Genomic DNA, 22,896 nt, shown 5'->3' on the forward strand with positions numbered 1-22,896 from the left:
AATACTCTGATGCAAGATAAGCACATTCAAGAAGGATGTACCCACGTACACCAAGGACAACAGTCCACTTATGAAGTGGATCTATACCAAATTGCACACTTATGTCAGATTTTTTCCAAGATCAAGATCCATGAATTACTCTGAGAAATCATTAGAAATGTTTAAAAATGCTCACAATGTTAAACACATTGGAAAAAAACTTACGTGATGCAATCCTGAATTAAAATTGCTTCTCCCTCGACCCATACCGCAAGTTTCGTTGAAATCCGTCCAGTTGTTTTTGCATAATCCTGCTGACAAACAAACGCAGTCAAGAGCATAACCTCCTCGGTTGGAGTTACCTTGAAAAAACGTGAAGAAAGAAAACAAACAATCCAGCTTTTTGCTCTTTAGTTTTCATTTTTATTTGAGGTGCAACTGTCTAGTGCAATTTTAACGTCACATTTGTGATGGGCTGAGGAACATGCACAAATACATAGACAATTCTGCTAGGCATTTTCATTTCCTCTCCCTCTCATTTCTTTCTTGTTTTGTCAAGTGTCTCACTATTGTGTTCGGCGCTCCAGTTGCACTGCGAGCAACTTAAAACACTCGGCTGTACAAAAGACATAAAAGAAAAAAAGAAAAGAAAAAACTGAAAAAAAGAATAGTTCATTAAAAAAACAACTACACGTGCCCCCAGAAATGGTCAAACAGTCCTGATCATTTGAGCGAGTGAGTTTGAAGCGACGGCAGAGGAGCGGTCACGTACAGTACGAGGCCGTGTGTCACCGCAGGAGAGACAGCATCTTATAGTGCGGAGGTAAATAATCCTCTTCTGGTCCCACCCTGAGTAATGACATCACAGGTAGTTTCAAAACCTGGCAAAACCATAGATATATATATATATATATATAGATATATATATGTATATACAAATATATGAATAAGACAACTAAAAAAAGCTTTTATATATGTATCTATGGTTAGAATCCAGGCACTTGGCAGAGTTTAATTGGACATTTGAAATATGTACAGAGTTCACTACCTAGAAACAGTCACATCCTAATTATTCGCCTCTCTGTTATTTATTTTTACAGACACTTATTACACCAATAAGAGCAACAACAAAAAAGATAAACAAGACAAAAACTAATTCTCATCCTTTCACAGCCCACCCTAAAAAACAAGGATTCCCTGCATAAATGTTTAATGCTCCATCCGAGAAGGGGCAAGAGCGTTAGGGTGGTGACGGCAACGTGAACCTCAGAAAGAACACAGAGTTCTCCAAGTGAACAATGAGACGCAGGTAATATCTTTTTTTTTTTTTTTTCTCGAAATAACCAACCCCCTACCACTCAACCCAGAAAATAAAGTCTTCTCGTCGTGTTCAGATGCTGTGAGGGTTGAGACCCAGAGAAAGTATCGGCACGATTATTTGACTCCCATTCCAGATGGGACGCGCAAAACTTCGTCCCCTGTCAGCAGCGCCCGAAAAAAGTGCAAACGGGAGAAGGGGGGGAAAAAGGAAGAAGAAAAAAAAAACAAGAAGCTGGTGAGTAAAAAATTGTGTGCAGATGAACAGCGTTGGGTTGAGGTGGGGCAGGGCGATGGCACGCGTTACACTGGGGGTCACACGAGAACGGAATTCGACGTGCTCCCCCTGATTGGCCGAGACCATGCGTTATAGCTCCTCCTTCCTCCAGTGGCCCTAGACAACTGTCGGTTCCTGTCAGTTCCGTCCTCCTCGACATCACCGCGACGACCAGCATGACGATTGTCTGAAGCAAAAGTCAGAGACGAAGCAGACACATAAAAACACGAGCCGGTGCAACTCCAAAGTCTTTCAGTTAAATAAAGATGTGCAACAAAGGAAAGTTGGTTTTCGTCGTCCGGGTTAAGGTGAAGTGTCCTTGAGACGGTGGCATAGTCGGTCTTGATGCTAGAGTCAGTTCACAGTATGGCAAGACTCCATCTTCATCCTCCTCCTCCTCATCTTCTTCCTCCCATCCCCTCTATCTCTCATCCTTCGGGAGCTCTTCAGTGTGCAGGTTCTGTGTTACGCAGACGAGCTGGAGTTCTGTGCGGAGGGGAGGACTTGTGTGGTTCCGGCGGGGACTGGGACCGGGGGCTGAGCGCCGCTGGTGGGGGAGCCGTCGGTCTGGACCTGTGCCTGGAACTGGGCCATCTGCTCGGGGCTGGCCAGGTTCTTGAGCAGGTTATTCTCCTGCTCCAGTTGAGTGTTGCGCTCGATCAGCTCCTTGATCTGCTCCTTCAGCACCTCCACCTCCTCGCGCACGGCATACATGAGGTGGCTCTTCACCAAGTCCTGAGAACGAGGGGCGGGGGAGACAAAGAGCGAGAGATGGTTAGCTAAATAATTAATCAGATTCCTTGTTCTAAGTTTCCCCTGGGAGGAAAGAAAACATCTTGTTCAAACTACATTTCTGGTTCAAACCAGTCTCCTTGTTACACAACAAAAACAAAAAACACTAAAATATGCTTATTCAACTCTTTCTGTAGTCACCACAACAATAAGTCGTTATTAATCTTAAAATATTTGGACAATTAATAATTTTAAGAAAAATTTAAAATATCTTCTACTTCTTCAATGTTAAATAATAAATCGAATATTTCTGGAGTTGGACTTTTCCTCAGACAAAGAAAAGACATCTGAAGGTGGGTCGCTTTGGGCTATATTCTCCACTCTAGACTAAACGAATGAATTGATCGAGACAACACTAATCAGATTAATCTATAAGAAGCGGCAGCTTTTACAACTATTCATTGTTTCTGTCATTTTTCAAGCAAAGATGCTGAAACATCTGCTGGTTCCAGCTTCTTAAAAGTGCAGATTTGCTCTTTTTCTGATGTTTAATATCATATTATTCTGCATATACATTTAGGGTTTTGAGCTGTTGATCGGAGAAAATCGATTCTAGGGTATTACAAATATTTATTAAGACTGATTGTTAGTTGCAGATGTAATCACTTGATTCACAACTTCCTAAGTCATCCTCATTTCTTTATTTACTCAGTTTATAAACCTAGAGACTACTGCATAAACATTAACCACTTTGACTGGAGGGCTTGAAAACACTCTGGTACAGGTAAATATGTGACAGCACAGTGCAAAGGTTGAACCAGCATCATAAATCCCTTTAACGATCTTGCATAGCACAATGTCAGCGGGCTCGGCGTGTGAAAATGAAACCATTAACTCCTCATAAATATGGTTTTAAAATGTGAGAGGGCTTCGTGACGATGGTGACGATGTTGTGTTTTGCCGGGCTGCTGCTGCAGAAAGCGGGATTTGCGTTTAATAATCCCACCATCCCCTCCCTCTGCAGACCCGCCCCTCCTTCCTCACTCCTCCTCCGTCTCCCATGTCCCGGGAACAAATTGTTCCTGCATCGGGGTGGGAGGAGCCAATGGAAGGCCGAGTTATTTATACCGAGCCAAGGGGAGGCGGCTGCTTGCCTAGCAACACGGGACATGGGGAGGGAGGGAGACAGGGTAAGGGACGATACATGCTTATGAGAGAGGGAGAGAGAGGAGGAGGGAGTGAGGGATGGCGTGTGAACCTTAGCCTGGCCCGCATCAAGTTGCCAACAAACCGGAGGTCATCGGTCCAAACCGTGACAGAGCAGGAAGCTCCTGTTGCCTCTGTGCATACCAGCAGGTGCATACGTATGTGCGGGAAAACATTAGTGTTTTTGTACAGCATGTTGGCCCCCATCTCGCTTTTTAAAAAAAAAAAAGACCATGAAAGACCATCATGCCTTCCATTCATTCATTCATTCATTCATTCATTGATCAAGAGCTGCTTTATGCTCCATGTATTTATTACCTTCACAATCAAAACACACATCCTATTATAAATGAACAACGACAGGCGATTTATTTTGATGGTACAAAATAAAAGCAGGTTGGGTTAGATGTAGGAGTCAGTGCACGGGTTACATAACACTGGCACAAACATGTACAGAATGTGATCGGGCTTATAAATACATACAGACACAATGAAAAACAGCATCTTACCATTGCTTGTTCGATCTTGTTGTCAATAGCCACCACACTTGCACCGGAAGAGCTGAAGGACAAGAAGAAGAGAAAATAAATATATAAATAAATGTGATTTGTTAGATGATTTTAGTGTGACATCAGATGAGCACTGCAGTGTGTGTCTGTGTGTGTGTGTGTGTGTGTGTGTGATGGAAATGTCTCCATCAAGGGCAAACTGCCAAACGCAGAGATGTGAGATCTATCATGTCACTAAAATAAAGAATCAGGATTACTGTCTGCAACAAAGAGAAGCAGATGGAGGCTGCAGGTTTTTTTTTTTGCTGGTGGAGAATCAATGACATGTTCCATTTGGAATCCAGTGAGCAACAAAGCCTCCCCCTGACTCAAACATTTACCTATTGTCGACCCGGACTGACGCTCTCTCCTTCCCCAGCACCGAGGACAGAAACGAAATCGAGAAATTCCTCAGTTGACAAACGCCAAGGTCCATCGCCACCGTGTAACACTGGGGATTCATGCTACCCCGTCCATTAAAACCCCAGTCGGCGGTACAGTGAGGGAGTCCGGAGGTATAAAAGTAGAAAAACTGCGCATTCTTGTGTGTTGGAGGGCAGGCTGCTGCTGGGTCACCGGAGCGACCGCGGCGCTTGCAGCCGGAGGACGGGGCACACAAAGACTGAAGGCGGCTGACGGCGGCGGTGCTGCGGCTCCGCACACAGCGGCTCCCCTCCCTGGCTGATCCGTGCGGGGGAAACAGCGCCAGCGCCCGCCTGATTGGCCGAGAGGGGGGAGCTCATTAGCATAATGCGTGGCATAAACTGGCGCTGCGGCGACGCTGATTGGAGGAGAGGCGGCCGATGGGGATAATTTATGCAGCATCGCTTCTACCTGCTGCAACGATTTCTATAAAAGCCCGCATCCAACTGAAATACACAATCTAATGGACGAGAAGCGACGCGCAGGCAGTAAATAAAAAAGAAATAACAAAGCACGTTTAACTTTGATTGAACGTTTGGGGATTAAAACGTTTTATTCAGGGGGAAATGTGGACTGTAGATGATGGGAAAACTTTCCTCAGCAATAACAAGCTGTCATGTGAAGCAATGTCTCCACCTATTGGCTGGAACCCATCTCTAAAAAGCAACACAGGATGCCAAACTGACTAACACAGGCGTTATGTCATTTGAGAGAACATGATCAATTGCCCAGGGCTTGACCAGAGCGGAGGAGCTGACCTCAGCACCGGCTAGCCGTCACTCGAGAAGGTAAATAACCCCGGAGGGTCAATAGGAGGAAGGTGTCAGATGGCGGAAACGGCGGAGGCTGAGTTCAGATCAGTTTGACTGAAGTGGGAACACACTGTGCTTTACCGAAGAACAGGACCACCCCTCTATTCTCTGTTAATCACGAGGCGTCGTTACACAGTCTCTGGTTTGCTGTTTTTTGACTGACAGAAACTTAGTCGCCTACAATACTGATAATGACTCACTTGTTTGAGTGATTTAATCAAACAAAAATAATCTAAAATATTTGCTTGTGTGCAGAAACAATCAATCAATCGACTGATGAATCAAGTAAGATCTACGTACATTCACAACCATATCAATATGTCCAAATAAGATTTTCACACTTATTTCATCTTCAGACATAAATAAAAACTTCAGAAAACTAGATGGTTCCTCTCAAGGGGTTTATCCTCACGAATACAACTCACGGAGAATATTGTAAACACTAATTTAGTTGCAGCCATAATTTAAATAATTGTGAAGTCTTGTGGTTACATGCAATAGAAACCTTTATAAGGGCGTCTTAAAATACAAAGAGGCCGATTTGATTCTTTTTGTGAAAATGACTTGGAGCCGCTGATCAGATCAATACTTCACTTTAATTATTCATCGATTTAGGCACTCTGATGTGATTTGGTCTGAGATGTGTAGGTGTGGACTGATGTGGTCGCTATGGAAACCTTGGGAGCAGCAGCACACAAAGAAAAAAGGAAGCACGTGTAAACAGATGAGGTCAAGATGAAAAGAGTCTGACACTAAAAACCGTTGAGCTGTGCCTGCTACAGTCAGGGTGTGGTTTTCTTTGTAGACTTCTGACCACACACATGCATGCACACACACACACACACACACCATAAGAGCTTTAACAGCAGTCTAAAACTTGGAGCTGCAGTGGGGCGATGTCTGACTGTCCTGCTCTAAACACCTTAGCTGTGTTACATCTGTCTCTGGCTGCAACCAGCAGGAACTGGACCGATTGTGCGTCTGCATTGGACTTTGGAGATCTGAGAAGACAAAGAGAAAACCCCCTCAAGCTGCTCATGTGTTTGTATTTCAGTAGCTCCACTTCTGTCACTGACTTTAGCTGTGCTAAATGGGAAACGGTGCGGTTGAGAGATTTTACCGTCATAATGTTTACTTTCAGTATTGTAGAGACATTATTCATGTATGCTTGTGCAAAAAGTGTTGGGAAGAATCTGAAACAATTTAGAAAAAAGGTAAAAATTTGGGCGTTGGTTTAAAAAAAACAAAACTACAGATTGTCCACAGTAGGGAAGTGTGTTTGTAGGTTGGACAGTTTGTACAGTGGGTTTTGGAGAATGACGTCTATTGGTGGCCTGATATCTGAGCAAAGGAAAGTAAATATGGGCAGACTGGATCAATTGAGGAACTAGAACATGATGTTTATCAGGCAGTTGATATTAGAGGGGGGGAGCTCAACTGAAAGCAGACAAGATCACTTTTCTGACTCTATCTCAATCTGAATGAGCTTTAGCCCACCACACTTTCACATTCACACACAGTCAAGTGTAGCAGCATGCATGTACAGAAGCAAGAACATCATGTCCCGGAACATCCATGGACAGCTGAGCGGGAGTTTAAACAGGCTGGTGTGATGAGCCTTGATGCCTTGTAGCAGGCAGAGGCACGCAACCGCTTTCACGTGAAGTTAGATTTCGCAGCAGGTGTAAAGTTTCATTCAAATGTTTTCCAACTGTAGGCCCTACTTCAACATTTAACCGGCGGAAACGTCACCACAACAACCACAACAGTCACACGGATACAGCAAAACAAAGCCGCTTGGCACCAGCCCTCGTTTAACCCCTCGGGTAAGTAGTAGATCCGGCCAGCGCCACACTAACTCGACCCCCCTGACAACATGACAACACTACAGGTATCGTTACCTCTTCAAATGCTTCTCCAGTTCACAGAAGAGCAGCTTTAGGGCCGTGGTGTCCCTGCCCTGCGCTCCTCCTGCCCCGGCCAGCCCCTTCTCTCTCATTGATGCCCACCCCACCAAAAAGCACCCCCAAAACAAACAACGATAACCACCGCACCTCCTCCGTCCTTCTGACCTGCGCCCTTTGGCCCCAACCCCCTGCTCCCCTCCGCTTTGGGAGCTTCACATAGGGGAGCCTGACCAACAATGGAGACCAGGATGGAGCTGTGTGTAGGACGACAGGCATGGGAGTGGGAGTGCGTGTGCATACAGCGGGTGCGCGCCTTAGAATGTTAAGTCCTCCCGATTGCCCCCTTGCTAAGCCTGAATCGCATATACGCTCTCTGACGATTGGGCGCATTGGCGACGGGTGATAGGAGGATAGGTAGTGATGTCACTGCATAAGGAGTCATGTCACCTCCCCTTCTGTTGTTATGTAAACTGTCGGCAGAGATTATGGTGATCCATCCAATAGGATGATCTACTCTTGACCACACACACCGTCAGCACGCTCTAGGCCTGCCGATAAGCCCCTCCTTCATCCATTTCCTGCAACACCCTCTCAGTGATGGTGATGGACACAGGAGTGCTACCCTACTCTACATCTCCATGTTTCACTTTATTGTGAAGAGGTGCACATGCGCTTAAATTGCCTGAATATCACACCAAACATCCACCTCCTGCATCCCGCATCACGTTTCCTTACACAACCAGTTATCTCGAGGAGGATGTGCATGTTGTAGAAGGCATGCCTTCAGACAGCCCTGTCACTGCACATCAGTGGATGCTCACTGGACACATACACACAGTATGGGTCTTGAGTGGAGCACGCCTCACATGCACCTCCATGGTGGCTCCAACGCAGGCGTGCACACAGTCGATACTACGGGCGAAACAAAGACAAAACAAGATGGCTAACTAGACGCCAGCTCAAAGAGCTGATGGTGAGCCACACAAATAAGAAAAATAAACTCAAAATGTGTAATAACACTGTATTTTAAGAGTGAAATAAAAATGTTGAGAACAAAAAGGAGAGGCAAGCCTGCTTAAAGGTACTTGTGGTGGACAAAATGGCGGCAAGGGGCGCGCATGGCGCAATGTCTGGTGGGTTTTCAGTTCAACGCATGCAGTGAAATATTAACCTCATTAGTTGAAGGTCACGACTTCTTCTCTTCCCTCAACTATGCGTCGCTAATCCAAGAAACAATCTACAGCCTGAGACGAGAGCAGCGAGGTGCTGAGCGATTTATGTGACAAAAACGCTTCTCGTTTGAAGCCGCAACTCGTCGCACAGTATATCTGTACATTGTGTACTCGCAGGTCTGGGCTGGGGTGGGGTGGTGGGGGGTCAGTGTGCGCATGCTCCCTTAGAACAAAGAGTCGAAACTGGTCGGAAAGGAAGCGCTCGCTGATGTGGAGACAGTTTGCTTGCAGCCATTCGCTAGTGACGCAGCCAACCCGGCTCGGCCAATGTCACTGCATCACAGATAGCCCAGATGGAATGCACTCATTCATTATGTATCCTTGTCCATCCAAAGCTGGTTCGTGTGACAAAGGGCTGACCCATATATTACCAAACTCACGTCATGTATATTATACGTCGCTTACTACACATTGAAGAAGTTGGAAGAGTATGATGAGAAATGTGCGTGAAGGAAAACTAGCGATGAATAAGACGACTTTGAAACCAAATCACTATCTTATTTACTTTATCTTACGTTGGTGAGTTTCCTGTCCAACTAGTATAAAACAATGTATAAGATAAACCTGTATTCCTCACTAAAAAAGCCTTCAACTCTGTGTACATGATGTGCAGCAACTTCACCATCACAACACTCTTTCTATTCAACTCTATTTTACTCCAATGACTTCATCCTCTACCTCCATAAAAAAAAAAAGGTCATAAACATATCTACACAGGAAAGAACGTGGTGGTGGTGGTGGTGTACGTCTTCCCCACACCCTGTGGAGATTATATAAGTACACGATGTGGATGTGGAGGGATAAAACAAACGAACAGATGGTGCTTGCATTGCCCACACGGTTAAAAATATAAAGTTTTCTATAGCAAAACAAGGCGTGAACTATATTTCAGAGAACCGGCACCTATCATTAAGAAGTAATCCTGCTGGTTTCAGGCACCTAGCTTTGGAACTAGGTCAAAGAGATGCTCAATTCTGCACTGTTTGGATTTTTCTTTTCTAAAACCTGCAGGTGATATTGTTTTTAAACTATACAAAACAAACTGTGAGAGCTAAATCAAGGCATATAGTGGCGTATCTAGAAGCTCAAGAGCCTAGATGTTCTGGAATAGCGAAAAACAATCAATAGTACTAACAGAAACCTCAATGCCTTCCCATGTGTTTGCTGTACAGTTACGGTCTCCATCCCTCCTCCTGCTCTTTTACCTCCCCTTTATCCCTGTTCGCTCTCACAAAAGCATCAAGCTGAGTGTAAGTAATGTTTCCGCCTCACTTTATTGTGCGGTTTGAACGAAAAGCAGAGCTGGGCGCCCGGGCGGCAGTGTGAGGTCCTGAAAGAGATCCAGCCCTGCTAAACAACTGTGTGAAAATACTCGGGAGGGATGTAAACTGCAGCCATAAAAAGTCACAACACAACTTGATGTAATCAGATGGGTTTAAGACAAAATAGAACGTCACAAAAACAGTCACTTGTATATCGTGCTCCTGCTTCTATTGGTTTCTATCCCTCTCTTTGCATCCCTCGGTTTGCTGCTGGGAGACGAGAGGTTGCGTGTGTCTGTGCGTGTCCGTGCATTCTCTTTGTGTCTCCCTGTATCCATCAGTATGCGTGTAAGTGCGTGCATGTGTGTGAGGCTGGGGAGGCAGACTGGCAGAATCCGGTTTGGGAGGCTTTTAACGCTGGCATTTACACAGTGGAGAAGCGAAGCCGACAGCAAGATCAACGCTGCGGCACAAACACTCCACTTGAGAACAGGAAGATGTCTTTTCCCTTTCTAAATTTAGAAAACAAAAACATAAGAAAGGGGAGCACTGGGGGGAAAATACGAATAAGATCCGCTGAATAATATAATTGAATGTGGACCTGCAGCATGCAATCATTCCTGCGTTTTCAAGGTATAATTTCAGAGTTGATGGAGCGCACCAAGGTAGCAATCAAAAATAAAAACCCTTCTCCTTTTTTGCAACTGGAGACGATCTCCCTCGATCTTTGCCTAAACACAGACGAAACCAAATACAGGAACACCCCCTGAAATTCAAACAGCTCCCATGGCATCACAGAGCTTCAGGGCAGCGGTTCCATGTAGCGTTAGTGCATCAGTCTCTGCCCTGCACGCAATGCCTTACATAACCAACCTCTGTACCATATGGGCAATGAAAGAGCAAGAGAGGAAGGACTGAAATCCAACGTCTCTGCTGGTTGAGCGACAGTGCAGACAGGCCTTATTCTTCTGATGGATGAGGTATTAACTTTCAAAGGTCTCGCACATTCCCTGTCCCTGGTGAGGGGTGGACACATTTTAGATGGAACGCACGGGAGGATTGTGTGATACATTAAAAACGCCTAAATGATGATGTAAATAGAGATGAGATGCTGTCAAGCTTATTAACAGTGCTGCAGTTTAGAGCTCTTGTCTGTATCAGTTCATGTGCAGGAGATATTCTAAATCAATGGATAAAAATGCCTCTCACTATTTCTGAAAGCTGAAGACAAGAAATTGTTTCCAGTCACACATAGGAGCTAAATTTGGGGAATGTTTAGCCATCATCATCCAAAACTGACTTCAAAACAATGAATCCGTTACTGAAATAGTTGCCAATTAACATTTCCTGACAACTGATTATTTTAGTTGTCGTTTCAGCTCTAGCACGTATGCAGCCACAATTTCACAGAGGATAGAAATCGAGGAGGCAGCATGCTTGGGTTCGGAATTTGGCACGAACAGCAGAGATTAAAAGGAAATTTGACTAAAATAAACACAGATATCTCATCTCCTCCTGCTTCAGCGTGTGACTGGATGACTCACAAACTGGCAAAGAACATCTCCGTACGTGCGTTTGTAGTTGTAAGAGCTTTGTATGCTCACTAAAATAACTTCTGGCTCTTTGTGGGCAATTTACACACATAAAATTCAACAACTCCCTCCTCTAGCTATAATCCAGGCTGTAAAACAAACATTATACAACCTTATGACACAGTGACTACAGGAAACATCACAGGAAGTAAAGATACAGACCCCCCCAGTCACATGGGCATGCAGTGTTTCTGTTTAAGAAAGAAATACTGTCGGTTCTTAAACAGCGAGGGTCTTCTCAGCAGCGGTTGAGAAACGTTGCTTTAGGCTCCCCTCCGACTGTTAGAAACACACTCGGGTCGCCGGCTTCACGTGGCGACCCGAGTGTGTTTGTAACAGTCGGAGGGGTCAAGACCATGACACTAAACGTTCAGAAAAGGCTTTACGCAGAATTATTGTTATTTCTTTTACGAGAAGAGTCGCCGCCGGGGAGGATAAATATTTTTCTTTGATGGGTAGTAGAGTAGTCATGTTACTGTGTGTGAGTCAAATCAGAATGAAGGAACTGGAAAAGAACTTCTCGGACGGGTAACTGGTAAATATTATGGACAGATGAACAAGAATTAGAGTTATGATAATAAGGGATTCACTAAGAAATTTACTCTGCAAATCTGATAAGTTGAGAAAATGATCAGTGGACCAGTTTTTGTTCAGGTACAACAAGTACTGTATAGCTGCACTGAACGCTGTATTTTCTCTGGAGCAGGTGCATGTGTGAACGCATATGTCCGAGAGAGAGGCTCTGCAGTTTCTGCGGACTTTCTCCGCCTGGCCTCCTAGAATATAGTCTGTAAAAATGTGTGAAAGGCAAACTGCGGGTAAACTCCATGGCAAATACTCCGGATTTTACCCGCAGGTCATGTCTGAAACAGCTTCTGTCTCCTTGAGGAGGACACCACCCCTGCCTGCTCGGTGTCCTACTGCTGAACCTGACCTCTGACCGTCCTGTGAAGAAAGCAAAGCATTCAACAAAGCCTCACGTTACTCTAATTTCCATCTGGGCTCCGAGGGCCGGGCACCATAAACGCCTGGAGATGACGGACGTAAAGTCTAGCTTGATATATTCTACTGTTGTCGGGCCACGTTGGCACCGTCATGCAGACACAGGTCACCTAATTTGTTCTCGTGCATGTTCTCCCTGATGTTTACTTTAAGGCAAAATTTCCATAGACCTTGGTGGAACTTGAATAGCACAAGTGGCTTAGTGAAAACCAGTTTTTTAGGACACTGCATTCATAGGAAGGTCTATATACATAACAAATTTCTACATTCAGGGTTTTATCTGGTTTAATTAAAGACTTATATTACACGGTAGTATAACAATATGTTCAGATCAGGTGTCTAAGTGAGACATGACCAGCCAGCATGCAAAATACCAGGAGCCCCGAAACTGAAGTAATAACGTTAAATGGAACTCAGTCACAACTTGTGCTTTTCCCACTGTGACATGTCAAAATGTCCGCCATGAAACCTCCCTATTGTGAGTGAAGTTGGAGACTTAAAGACACCTGCTGCTGCATGTGAACAAAAGATGCTCGGGGGTGGGGTGGGGGGGTGTTCTCCTCTGGCAGCGAGCTCAGCTGGAGGTTTTGGTTCCGAAGGTTCAATTATAGGATGTGATATATCATCACGTTTGTTTTGCTGTCGTCGGGTGTGAGTGCTGGCAGAGACTGGGAGGATAGCCACTGGGGGAAATAATCAAGAGATGGTGATTGACAGAGAGTAAGAAAATAACGGCAGATTCGTCCGGAGGAGTGATCGAGCCACAATCAGTTAAAAGCAGAAACGGTGCCTCGCATCCTCTTAACCGGTGGTTTTCCCTTAAGGGAAGAGAAGCAGTTCTGTATAATTAAAAACACACATCACACACCGTAAACCACCCGCACAGATGAACTCATAAACGACCCGCGAGCAAACTGACAGAGACATGCCCACACATATCACATCCTCTCGGGCCTGCGACTCCCTTCAAGAATCTGCAGCTCGGCATGAAGGCACAAGGCAAACAAACGTGACACACGTCTAACTCAACCGTGCACCCCTCAAACCCCTGCTGCCTAAAACTCCCTGAGCCTGATGCAGCTGCATTAAGATCTGCACAAGCACTGTAGGAAACAAAAACATCCATCTGAACTAAAATGTTAGTTTATTATTTTTGTCTGATCGGCTACATGCACAATTGATGAATGCATAAATTATAAAGTCTGAGCTATAACGGTCAAAACAGGAATCTAGCAGTCATATGGGCCTGCACCTAACGAATTCATTTTTATTTCTCACCTGATTCATGAGTTATTAAGCTAATATCAAAATAGCTGCAGATCGTCTGTCCATTTCCTATTGATTTATTCAACTTATGTTGTTTCTGCAAAGATAGTGAAGCTAAAAAAAAAAAAACACAACCAGCCTCATAATGACAAGTTGAGTCAGGTGTAACATCTAATCAATTATTATTATGATGATTGACAAAGGATTTCGTAATTTCTTTGAAGCTAAATCCCAAATATTTGTGGGTTCCAGCTGCTCAAATAGATAATTTAAGGCTTTACCTTAGTCATACATGACACCTAATATCCAAAATCACTCACTTACTGAAATTTAAGACCATAATCAATGAAATCTAGTAGAAAATAACCCTTGAGACACAACGCTATCACAATAATGAATTTTAAAGTGCTACGGAAGTATCATAAAATTAATGTTAACATTAACATTGAGATACCTCAACCTATTTAAGACTAATAGGTAATATTTAGCGCATTTACGGCTTTTAACGCCTAAATATTCAGATTTTTAAACATTAAACTTTTAAAGACACCCTTTAGGTCTGACACACATTAATTTCTTTCAATGATACAATAAATAATCCAGAATAAGATTTTCGGTGTAATAATCTGACTGATTTATAAATCTGCCAAATGAGATATGATATGATATTGGTCTTGTGCAGCCAGTAAGTAGGTTTTTACACAGAGCTGCAGATATAAAACCATTCACACGTGACTTATTAATTGCGTGCAGGAAGGACATTTCCACTCCGCTGCAAGGCACATTTTAGGTCACTGATTCTCAAAGCACGCCAGGATTATATAAACCACTGATGACCTGGTTCAGGGGATTCATGAGCCAACACTGCCACCTTGTGGTGAAACAGCAATCCGACAACATGAAAGGGTGGAAAGACAGTGAAGTTAATGCCTCTGCTGGGGCATGATTTAATGTCACGTCTCATTACCACAGTAATGACCCTAAGAACCTTCCGCTGTGATTAATGGCTGCTGACAGGCAGGAGATGCCACCCAGGAAATTAGACGCAACATGTTGTTTCACAAAGCTGCAGTCCGACTTCCAAAGTCAGGATCTGTCAAACAGAAATAAAGAAGCCATACAAGTACCTGCTTTGCTTAAATCGCATTACAATTTCAGTTCTGCACGTTCAAATGGTGTGAACAGACAGAGAAAACCTTAAAAAACGAGGCATCATATACTGAGATTCAAAATTAAATGGGGGGAAAAAGGACAAGTGGAGCAAGGCTTCAGTCACCTGTCACATGAGTAAGCGAGGGAACGATTTATACATTGTTAAGTGATATATAAGATAAAGTTGAAGTATAACTCCCCATGGACAACCTCTTAAAACCTTTATTTTCCCCCTTAATTTATTTAAAAAAGAAATGTATTTCCTTAAACTAAATCCTTCCTTCTACAAAAAGATGTTTGTAAATTAAGTCTCAAATAAAGTGTCTTTACATGGTGTGAAAGCTTTCTGCTCAGTTTGATGCATAAAACCACCTTAAAAATGACTTCTGGATCTATTGACTGATGTTGATTGTGAAATCAAGACATTTTAAATTTGACCTGCACACAAACCTAATGCATATTCTTGAACATGCCAACGTCTGAGAGTTTGATTCAAAACCTTTTACATTTCATGTAGAACAACGTGAAGTGAATTCTTTCATTTTAGTTTCTTCCTGCAACATAATCCATTAGGGATTATGTTTTTAACTTTTAACTGACACGTGGTTTATTCTCCTCTTTGTTGTGCTCAGTCATTTCCGCGTGTATAAACCATCTGACATTCTTATCTTAGGGTGTGTTCACATGAGCAATGGTTCACAAATGTTTGGTATGACTCACCACTTAAGTTTTAAACGTTCATACCATCAACAGAGTTAGAGGTCATGTATGAGGTTTTACTCACAATCGAAGCATTCAGTCAAATATTAGCATTAATACTAACGTGCACCCGGGACAAAGAAACAGATGCTCAACTTACAAAACACACAATGGGAGTGTGGCTTCATTTCCTCTCTTTACATAGAAAAATCAATGTTTACAATCTCATATCTATAACCTTTAAAGAGGAAAGAGGAATTCTCCCTTTGACAGAAACTCCAAGCACTGGTCTGTGTTTGGTTTTAGCCGCAGGGGACTCCCCACCTGTCGCCTCGTAAAAGCTGCATTTTGGATGGTGAGCCTTTTCAAAAACAGGATTGTCAGTAACAACAACACATACATATATCACAAGGTAGAGCCGGTAAGACTACAGTGCCTGACAGGCAGCTTATCACCACAAAAGAAAATTTATGATCAACAGAGTGAAGTGAGTGAAAGCTCCGGATTAAAGCAGCTTTCATTCTCACACAAAACCTCAAAGGGTTCAACGGGGTAAGATCTTTGAGTCAGACCTTCACTCAGGAGCAAAAATTATAAAAGAAATAATAATGTGACATTTATCTTGATCATTATCGATATTGAAAGATATTGCCATTGTTTTTATCTAGTAGTCCAGCCCTAGCTCAAAGTGCCTTGAAATGACAGGTAAAGCAGTAAACTCAATTTTCAGTACGTGCTGTAAATACTCTTATCTTGCAGCAGAAAAAAAACAAAGTAAAGGGAGCTCTGATCTGCGCCTGATCATCGACTGATGAGAGAGACCGAGGATAGAGGGTTATAATATAATCGTGGCTTTTAAACGCAGATAAGCTTTAAGTATTGCAAGTTCAGTTCTGAGTGAGCTCCCTCCCTAATATGCTTGGCTACAACAGAAGGAGTCGTCCCTGTTACATCAGATTCCGCTGGGTGGTTGTCAAAAACGAAAGTCATGATTCATTAATTGATTGATCATTATCCCTTCACTTTGCCTTCAACCTGTAATCTTGTGACTGCTTGGTTATATTTAAACTTGCATTACTGCAAAAACAGCTGAGCGAGTTTACTTTAATACTGCAGAGACATACAGAAACTTTAGCTGCTCGTGTAAGGCTGTCAAGAAGCTGCGTGTGCAGGTTTTATGGGCAAACAATCTCTATCGTGCATCTGTAACTTCAATGGTTCCAAAGGATGAGGTCATACGTATTAACTGCCATATACAATACAGCAGTACTGTACTATGACACCTGACATGTCTTAGACATGTTCTTGACTGTGAAGTGGATAGTGACAACTCAACAAATCAGCACATGATGCTTTCATTTCATTTTTTGGAGCACAGAATAATATTTTGGGAGGGTAAATAATGTCTTAAACCAGAGTGTTAAACACATTCATGCACACAGGAATTCACAAGATATAATTCTGGATAAAGCTCATTACTGTACTGGAAGAAAGACGCTCACCGTTCTCGTTTCAGTATTTGCTCTGCAGGCTCTACTGTGTTGCTTTGCCTGCTGTTGTTTGTAAAGCTACGAACAGCAAATTAATTCTCTGCAGCCTGTGAGCAAATTCGTATTTCTCTTGAAGTTGGAACACAGAACATTTACATATGGCAGGTATGACATATATATGAAAGTGTTTATGTGTTTTGTAAGAGTTCTTTTCTCTTACTGCACATAGCTATCCAAATGTCAACTTCTACTGGCACAGGCCTGCGGGCTGAAATTCCACCTGGGGAGGAAGGAGGACCCGATGACAGCGCTGCCCTGGAGTACTCTCACTGACACATAGAAACTGACAGCGAGCAGGTGAAAACACACAGACACACCCTCACATCAGGGCTTCACAGCATGCACACATGATTGAGGGTTTTCATCATCCCGACATCTGCAGCAAGAGGCTTTGAAAGAGCCAAACTGGACGAGCTACAACTGAACCTCAGAGTGAATTTGAATAATCAACCCGGGCCACTCATTCAGGGTTTCTGCAGGTTTCAACAAGTTAAATTTAAGACCTATGTCAAGTGCAACAGATAGGAAGGCAGAGGAGTAGGTATCTATAGTCTTTCTCACAGCAAAGAGTGTAGTTATCAGTTCCACATTAATATTATTGTAGTTTTTTAATAAAATACCATGCTAATATCTGGATCATTGAGCAACAACTACAACACTCTGGAACATAAACTATGCATTTTTTGTTATCAAGTAGCAATAAACGAACAAAAATATAATTAAGACCTGCATAAATGTATTATAATCCACATGAAAGCCACAATAATAAGTCAACACAACAAATCATCAGAGTAAAAATCCACTACTATTTTGATTAAATGCTAAATAAATAAGATACCCAAAATGATCTGATGTCAACTTCTATTTCCTCTCTTATATCCCTGTAAACTGAATATAGACACAAGACAAATACTTTCAATGCCAAGTGTGAATTTATCACCCTGGTGCATAAGTGATGTTTCGTGTTGTTTCAATAGAAGGAAAACCAGTCCTTCTGCAGTGGACTTCTTTACTGTCAATATTGATAGAGGTGTTGTTACCGGACAACCTGGCTGTTGACTTATTCATACACACTGTGCTCTTTTCAGTCGTCAGTAAATGCGGGTGCACATGCCTGATGGTTTGAGGAAAAACCTGCATGTGACTTGGCCTGATAAGCTTAGAGGAAATGATTTAAGAGTGCAAAGGGAAGACAAGACTATTCTCTGAAGGAAAAGGGTTGGTGCACCAAGGTCTGCAAAGGGAAAGGAAGCCGGAGAGAGAGAGAGAGAAAGAGAGGGTGACAAAGGAGAAACACACAATACGAGACTGAAAGAAAACAGTAACAGAAGCGCAGAGCTGGATCGCAGCATGACGTGACCATGAATATAAACAAAGCAGAGACACACACACACGAAGACTAAGACATTTGCAGCCGCAGGACAGAGGCCGATTCACGGCAAGAAAACGGTCCGATTTACAGAAACGCACTTACAGAAGAAGGCAAGGAGATGCCATTCAGACACACACGTAGCAATGATGGGGTGCCACGAAAGCCTCCCCACAGAATAGAGCCCGGCTCTGTCTGCAGCCACGTATGACTCAGACCACATCAACACTAAGCCAGCAGTTATCGAACCCCGTCTCTCAAGACACAATCTGAGCTGTTGGAAATGCGTAATAGCTTTTTTTTTAAGCTCATCAACAACTTATTGTGACGATAAGTGAATTACAACTAGCTCTGATGCACAGCCACGTGCTTCACCTTTTCAACAGTTTGCATTTGAACCCAATCCAGGAGGATGGTGTACATTTTTTCTTGGGTGAGGCTGACCATGCCCAGTTGAACTCCCATGATACCCTGCAGTCATCATTGTTGTACTCACAACATGAATATCCTGCCTAACAAGAACAGTGCTGTAGTAACACTAGCTGCCACAACCGTGCACAACTCCCGACCAGGACCCCTTCATCACAGCACAGTTGGATATAGGAGGGTTTTTTCCACACCAACCTTATGTTTATTAAAATCTACCTGCAACTGCAACAACCACTTTTGAGCAGCAAATCAAACAGGAACATAGGACTGAGTAATTGCACACACAAATAAACCCTTCTGCACATCCTCAGAAGCGGAAAAAAACCCCAACAGATCAAGTCTCTGATAAAAGAATAAACCTAAGGGGCGAAGAGGAAAAAGGGTAAAGTTATGAAAGAAAGAGAGAGGAGGGATAGCATGAGGCTGTACAACAGAGAAAATGAAGCCCGCCTGACAAAACAGTCCTGGGGTAAAGGAGGTAGATATGAAATGGTAGGGGGTTGACCAGAGCAGTGCATCTGCTGAGTCACCAGTCACCCTCTGTGACTCAGCAGCTACACTGCTGCCATTCCAGTCACTGATATTCTTGCAAAGGCAATGTCGAGTGAGCCGTTCGTCTCCCACTGTCTTCTGAAGGCTGACAGATCGACCTCAGGGGACAGGGGACCAAGCACATGTAGATCTGAATGACAGAAACCCAGTTGCAGGATGCAGTTACATGCTGAGCTAAGGATACTGTGGTAGCGAGAGAGTTTGAGCTTGTAAATCCTGTGTGGCTGCTTCAGTGGTGTGATGGTGCAAACACACGTGTATTTCACTTTTATAGTCAACATGTGAAAAAATTATGTATTTCAGCTGCAGCTTGAACTACATTAAAAAGAACAGTAATTTCAATTTCATCAGAAAAACAGCTTGCATTAGAATAAACAGTGTTGGCAGCACTGCTGTCCATCCTCACCTGTCCTCCTCTCCTTCAGCATGCTGACTCCTGAAGCCTGCAGCAGCAGCGACCATCAAGGCACTGGCCTCAGCTGACATCCCCATGTGGGCCAGTGTTCCAGCAGCACCGCTGGCCTCTAAGCCCCTGTCACCTACTGCCACCGCCAACCTGGGGAGACCCAGCAGGCCTTGGTGCTGGAGCAGAAGCCTCTGGGCGTCCTCCAGGTGGTAGGTTCTTATGGAGCTCCCTCCTACGGGGACATGGGTGAGGGTCGCGCCTGGGGTGAGAATTGGCTGGAGGTCAGCTTGCAGTGCAGTCAGAGGCATGTAGTGGGTCCCGTGAGTGTAAGCAAATGGGGCTGGGGCAGTGGATTGGGGCTGGATTTGTGGCTGTTGGTGAGGTAGGGGCTGAGATGGGAGGGTCTGCGGCTGTCCTGCAGCAAAAGATCCTGGAGCTGGGGCTACCTGACCTTGATGGGGCAGCTGCTGAGTAATGCTGACTGCTGGATGTGCAGGGACGCCTGGAACTGGTGTTATGGGGATTCCTGTTCCATGTGGCAGAGGAGGCTGGACCTGATTCTGGAAGGGAGCGGTGGGCTGGATAAAGTCCGGCTGACGGATGCTTCCTTGGGTCATGACCCCTGCATGAAGCTGAGGTGCTGGGTAACCTCCCTGGGTTTGAGCCTGGTTGGGATCCACAGCATAGGGCAACTGCTGGGGTATTACAGGCAGAGGCTGACTTCCACTTGGTTGTGGTGTTGCTGTAGGGAGAGTGACAGGTGCCACGGGTTTAGGCATGTGAGCTCCACCAATGACCTCTTGGGGTGAAACATAGGTCAGAGGAGTAGTCTGGGCCAGTCCCTGTGGCGGGCTCTGCATGGCTTGAGGACTAGTGAAGTCCAGGCTCGGCTGCTGATAGGGCTGCAGTGTGTGAGGTGGCTGCACAGCAGGGATACCTGGACTAATCCCAGCTGTAGCTGCTTCAGTATCCGCTGCCAACTCTGCACCTTTTGGTGCCTCAGACGTAGCTGGAGGAGGAATCTCCTTTTCATAATACTCAGTACATGTCCATCTTCCCTTGCGGAAGGGCTCAGAGTTAGTGTCTAGCTTGACCACCCTAAAACGAGAGCCAGTAGCTGTCTGGGTTTGGGTGTGCTGGTTGTGAGTGTTCGGGACAGCAGCAGACGGTCCGGTTCCTCCTCCACCAGAAGCAACTTGCCCACTTACACTAGTGTTGTCAAACCCTGCAGACCCAGAGGGAAGAGCTGCAGCAGCAGTGGCACCAGTCACATTAGATATGTTTACACTGCCCAGTAGATGTGCATCAGTGGCTGCCCCACCAACAATAGGGGTTAATGGTTGACTTGTCCCACTTGCAGGTTTTGTGTTATCCAACCCCAGTGTCCTCTGGGACTTACTAGGCCCGGCTTTGGAGGCCATAGACGGGCTGGAGCTAGCCAAAGGAGCAATGGGAAGTGCTGGGAGCTCACCTCCTCCCAGGCCGTCAGAATGATGATGGTGGGACTGAGGATAATATTGATGATGCATGGTCCCATTTACGATAGAGGTCTGCTGCTGAGACCCCTGAGGGATGGAATGAGGGTGATGGGGTTCGTTGGGCGAAGCAAGCCCGGGTGTGTCGACCCCATGGAGGCTGTTCAATGTCTCATCGGAGGAGCTTCTCTCCGGCACACCTGTATCCGTGGCCCTGGACACTGACACGTCCAGCATATCGGAGGAGGAGAGGTCTTCGGTGTGCGACTCATCCATATCATCATAGCTCTCAGTGTCATCGGCCAAACTGTTGTTGCCGCTCACGTTGATCTGAGCTGAAGTGACACTTGTAATTTGGAAGCCACTCTTCTTCTTCACCTGAGCGCCGGCCACTTGGGACAGGGGCTGGTGGTGAAGTCCCGGAGAGGAGGCTCCAGTCTGGGTCGGATTGTCGTCCACCGCGTTGACCCCACTGCCGGCGGCGGCGGAGGGGACAGAAGCGCCGCCGCTTCCCCTCCTGTAGTGGAAGGCCGTTTTCCGGCTCCCGGTCGCGGGCGGGTCTCCGGGAAAGTCCTGGTGTTGCATCTTTTACCGTGGAGGAGTTAATACAAGCCAAAGAAGAAGGGGCAGGCGGCTGTTTGCGCTACCTACTAGCTAACAGAGGCTAGCTAGCTGGGTCAGCTGCAGTACCGCGATACTACCGAGCCATAAGTGAGAAGTCGGATGATTTATGTCCTTTAAAATCAAGCTAAACACGCCGAGGGCAGAAACACGTGTGGGCCGTGTCCTTCTTCTTAACTCAAGTATTAATCCAACTCCAGACTGTATTGGATAAGTCAAATTAAACAAACAAAGAATGGTGGATTCTAGCTAGCCCTTGGTTAGCTTAAAGCCGTGTTGGGTCGCCAGTAGCGATTAGCCACGCTCCTCTAGAACTTGCTGTGGCGTTTTGTTTTACCAACGACAGCGGTTGTCTCTTTAGATATGAACGTTGACAATCAAGCACACAGAAATCGGCGAAGCCCCCCGACTCGTTGGCGTGCACGCGAGTGGTCCTCGTCGCTGGCCGGTGAATGTCGCAGGAAGAGCGGCATCCATTCCTCTCCCCGGACGTCGAGTCTCCACGAAAACTAAGACAAACCTGGCGATGGGTGGGTACGCGTCCCCCTCCTGTTAGCAGGCAGCCGTGCGTGGGTCGTGTCCGTCTGTGCAGCGGGGGAAAGTGCTCGCTAAGTCCATCTCGGGTCGTGTCACCGACTCCGTGTTTGCTGTCTCATTGCCGGTGAGCAGCAGCAGCAGCTAACGGGCTGTCAGGCTCCGGGGAGGGAGGGAGGGAGGAATGCAAACACTCCCGCTGCTCATGCGCGAGTCGGCCTGCTCCTCTGGCCCGGTGCAGCGTTCACTGTCCAATCGGAATTTGTGTGATCCGCGCAGTCGTGGACAGCCGGATCATGCAAATATCTTTTATTTATTCATAAATAATTGTTTTGATTTGATTATATATTTACATGCTCAGCATTTTTTGTATATTATTTTCTTGTCTACCTCATTCTGACATATGTAACATATGCATTTCCCCGGTGTTTGGATCAATTGTTTTTTCTTCTCTTATTTTGAACATTAAAGAAAAGCATATTACAGATAGATAGATATGTACTGATTATTATTGTGTTACAGCAGCATGTCAAGGGCATTGCACACAGAGCGAA

At 44.9% G+C, this 22,896-nt stretch overlaps 1 protein-coding gene across 3 annotated transcripts; it reads right to left on the reverse strand.

Annotated features, from left to right (window-relative positions):
• Window positions 1-379: 379 nt before the first annotated feature.
• On the reverse strand, window positions 380-22,536 carry zgc:65895 (uncharacterized protein LOC393546 homolog). Of its 3 annotated transcripts, none has more exons than XM_035150413.2 (3): window positions 19,713-22,536; window positions 4,021-4,072; window positions 380-2,308 (listed from the first exon to the last, which is right to left on the reverse strand). In XM_035150413.2, the coding sequence occupies exons 1-3, from the start codon at window positions 21,770-21,772 to the stop codon at window positions 2,039-2,041; spliced, it is 2,382 nt and encodes a 793-aa protein (XP_035006304.1). In that variant the 5' UTR covers window positions 21,773-22,536; the 3' UTR covers window positions 380-2,038. The 3 variants fall into 3 exon arrangements, with proteins under 3 accessions (XP_035006304.1, XP_035006305.2, XP_035006306.1); XM_035150414.2 differs by lacking the exon at window positions 19,713-22,536 and adding an exon at window positions 7,196-7,542; XM_035150415.2 differs by lacking the exon at window positions 19,713-22,536 and adding an exon at window positions 4,401-4,943.
• Window positions 22,537-22,896: the final 360 nt, after the last annotated feature.

Source organism: Hippoglossus stenolepis, chromosome 24, assembly GCF_022539355.2.
Source record: "Hippoglossus stenolepis isolate QCI-W04-F060 chromosome 24, HSTE1.2, whole genome shotgun sequence".
Taxonomy (NCBI): domain Eukaryota; kingdom Metazoa; phylum Chordata; class Actinopteri; order Pleuronectiformes; family Pleuronectidae; genus Hippoglossus; species Hippoglossus stenolepis.

Bases quoted from the DNA above. Each gene is read 5' to 3' on its own strand.
- zgc:65895 (XM_035150413.2), bottom strand. From the start codon at position 21,772: ATGCAACACCAGGACTTTCCCGGAGACCCGCCCGCGACCGGGAGCCGG. The intron at 4,073-19,712 runs GTGAGGATGGAC...CTTGTCCTTCAG, and splicing joins GCTGAAGGAGAGGAGGACAG to CTCTTCCGGTGCAAGTGTGG. The intron at 2,309-4,020 runs GTAAGATGCTGT...CCTCGTTCTCAG, and splicing joins ACAAGATCGAACAAGCAATG to GACTTGGTGAAGAGCCACCT.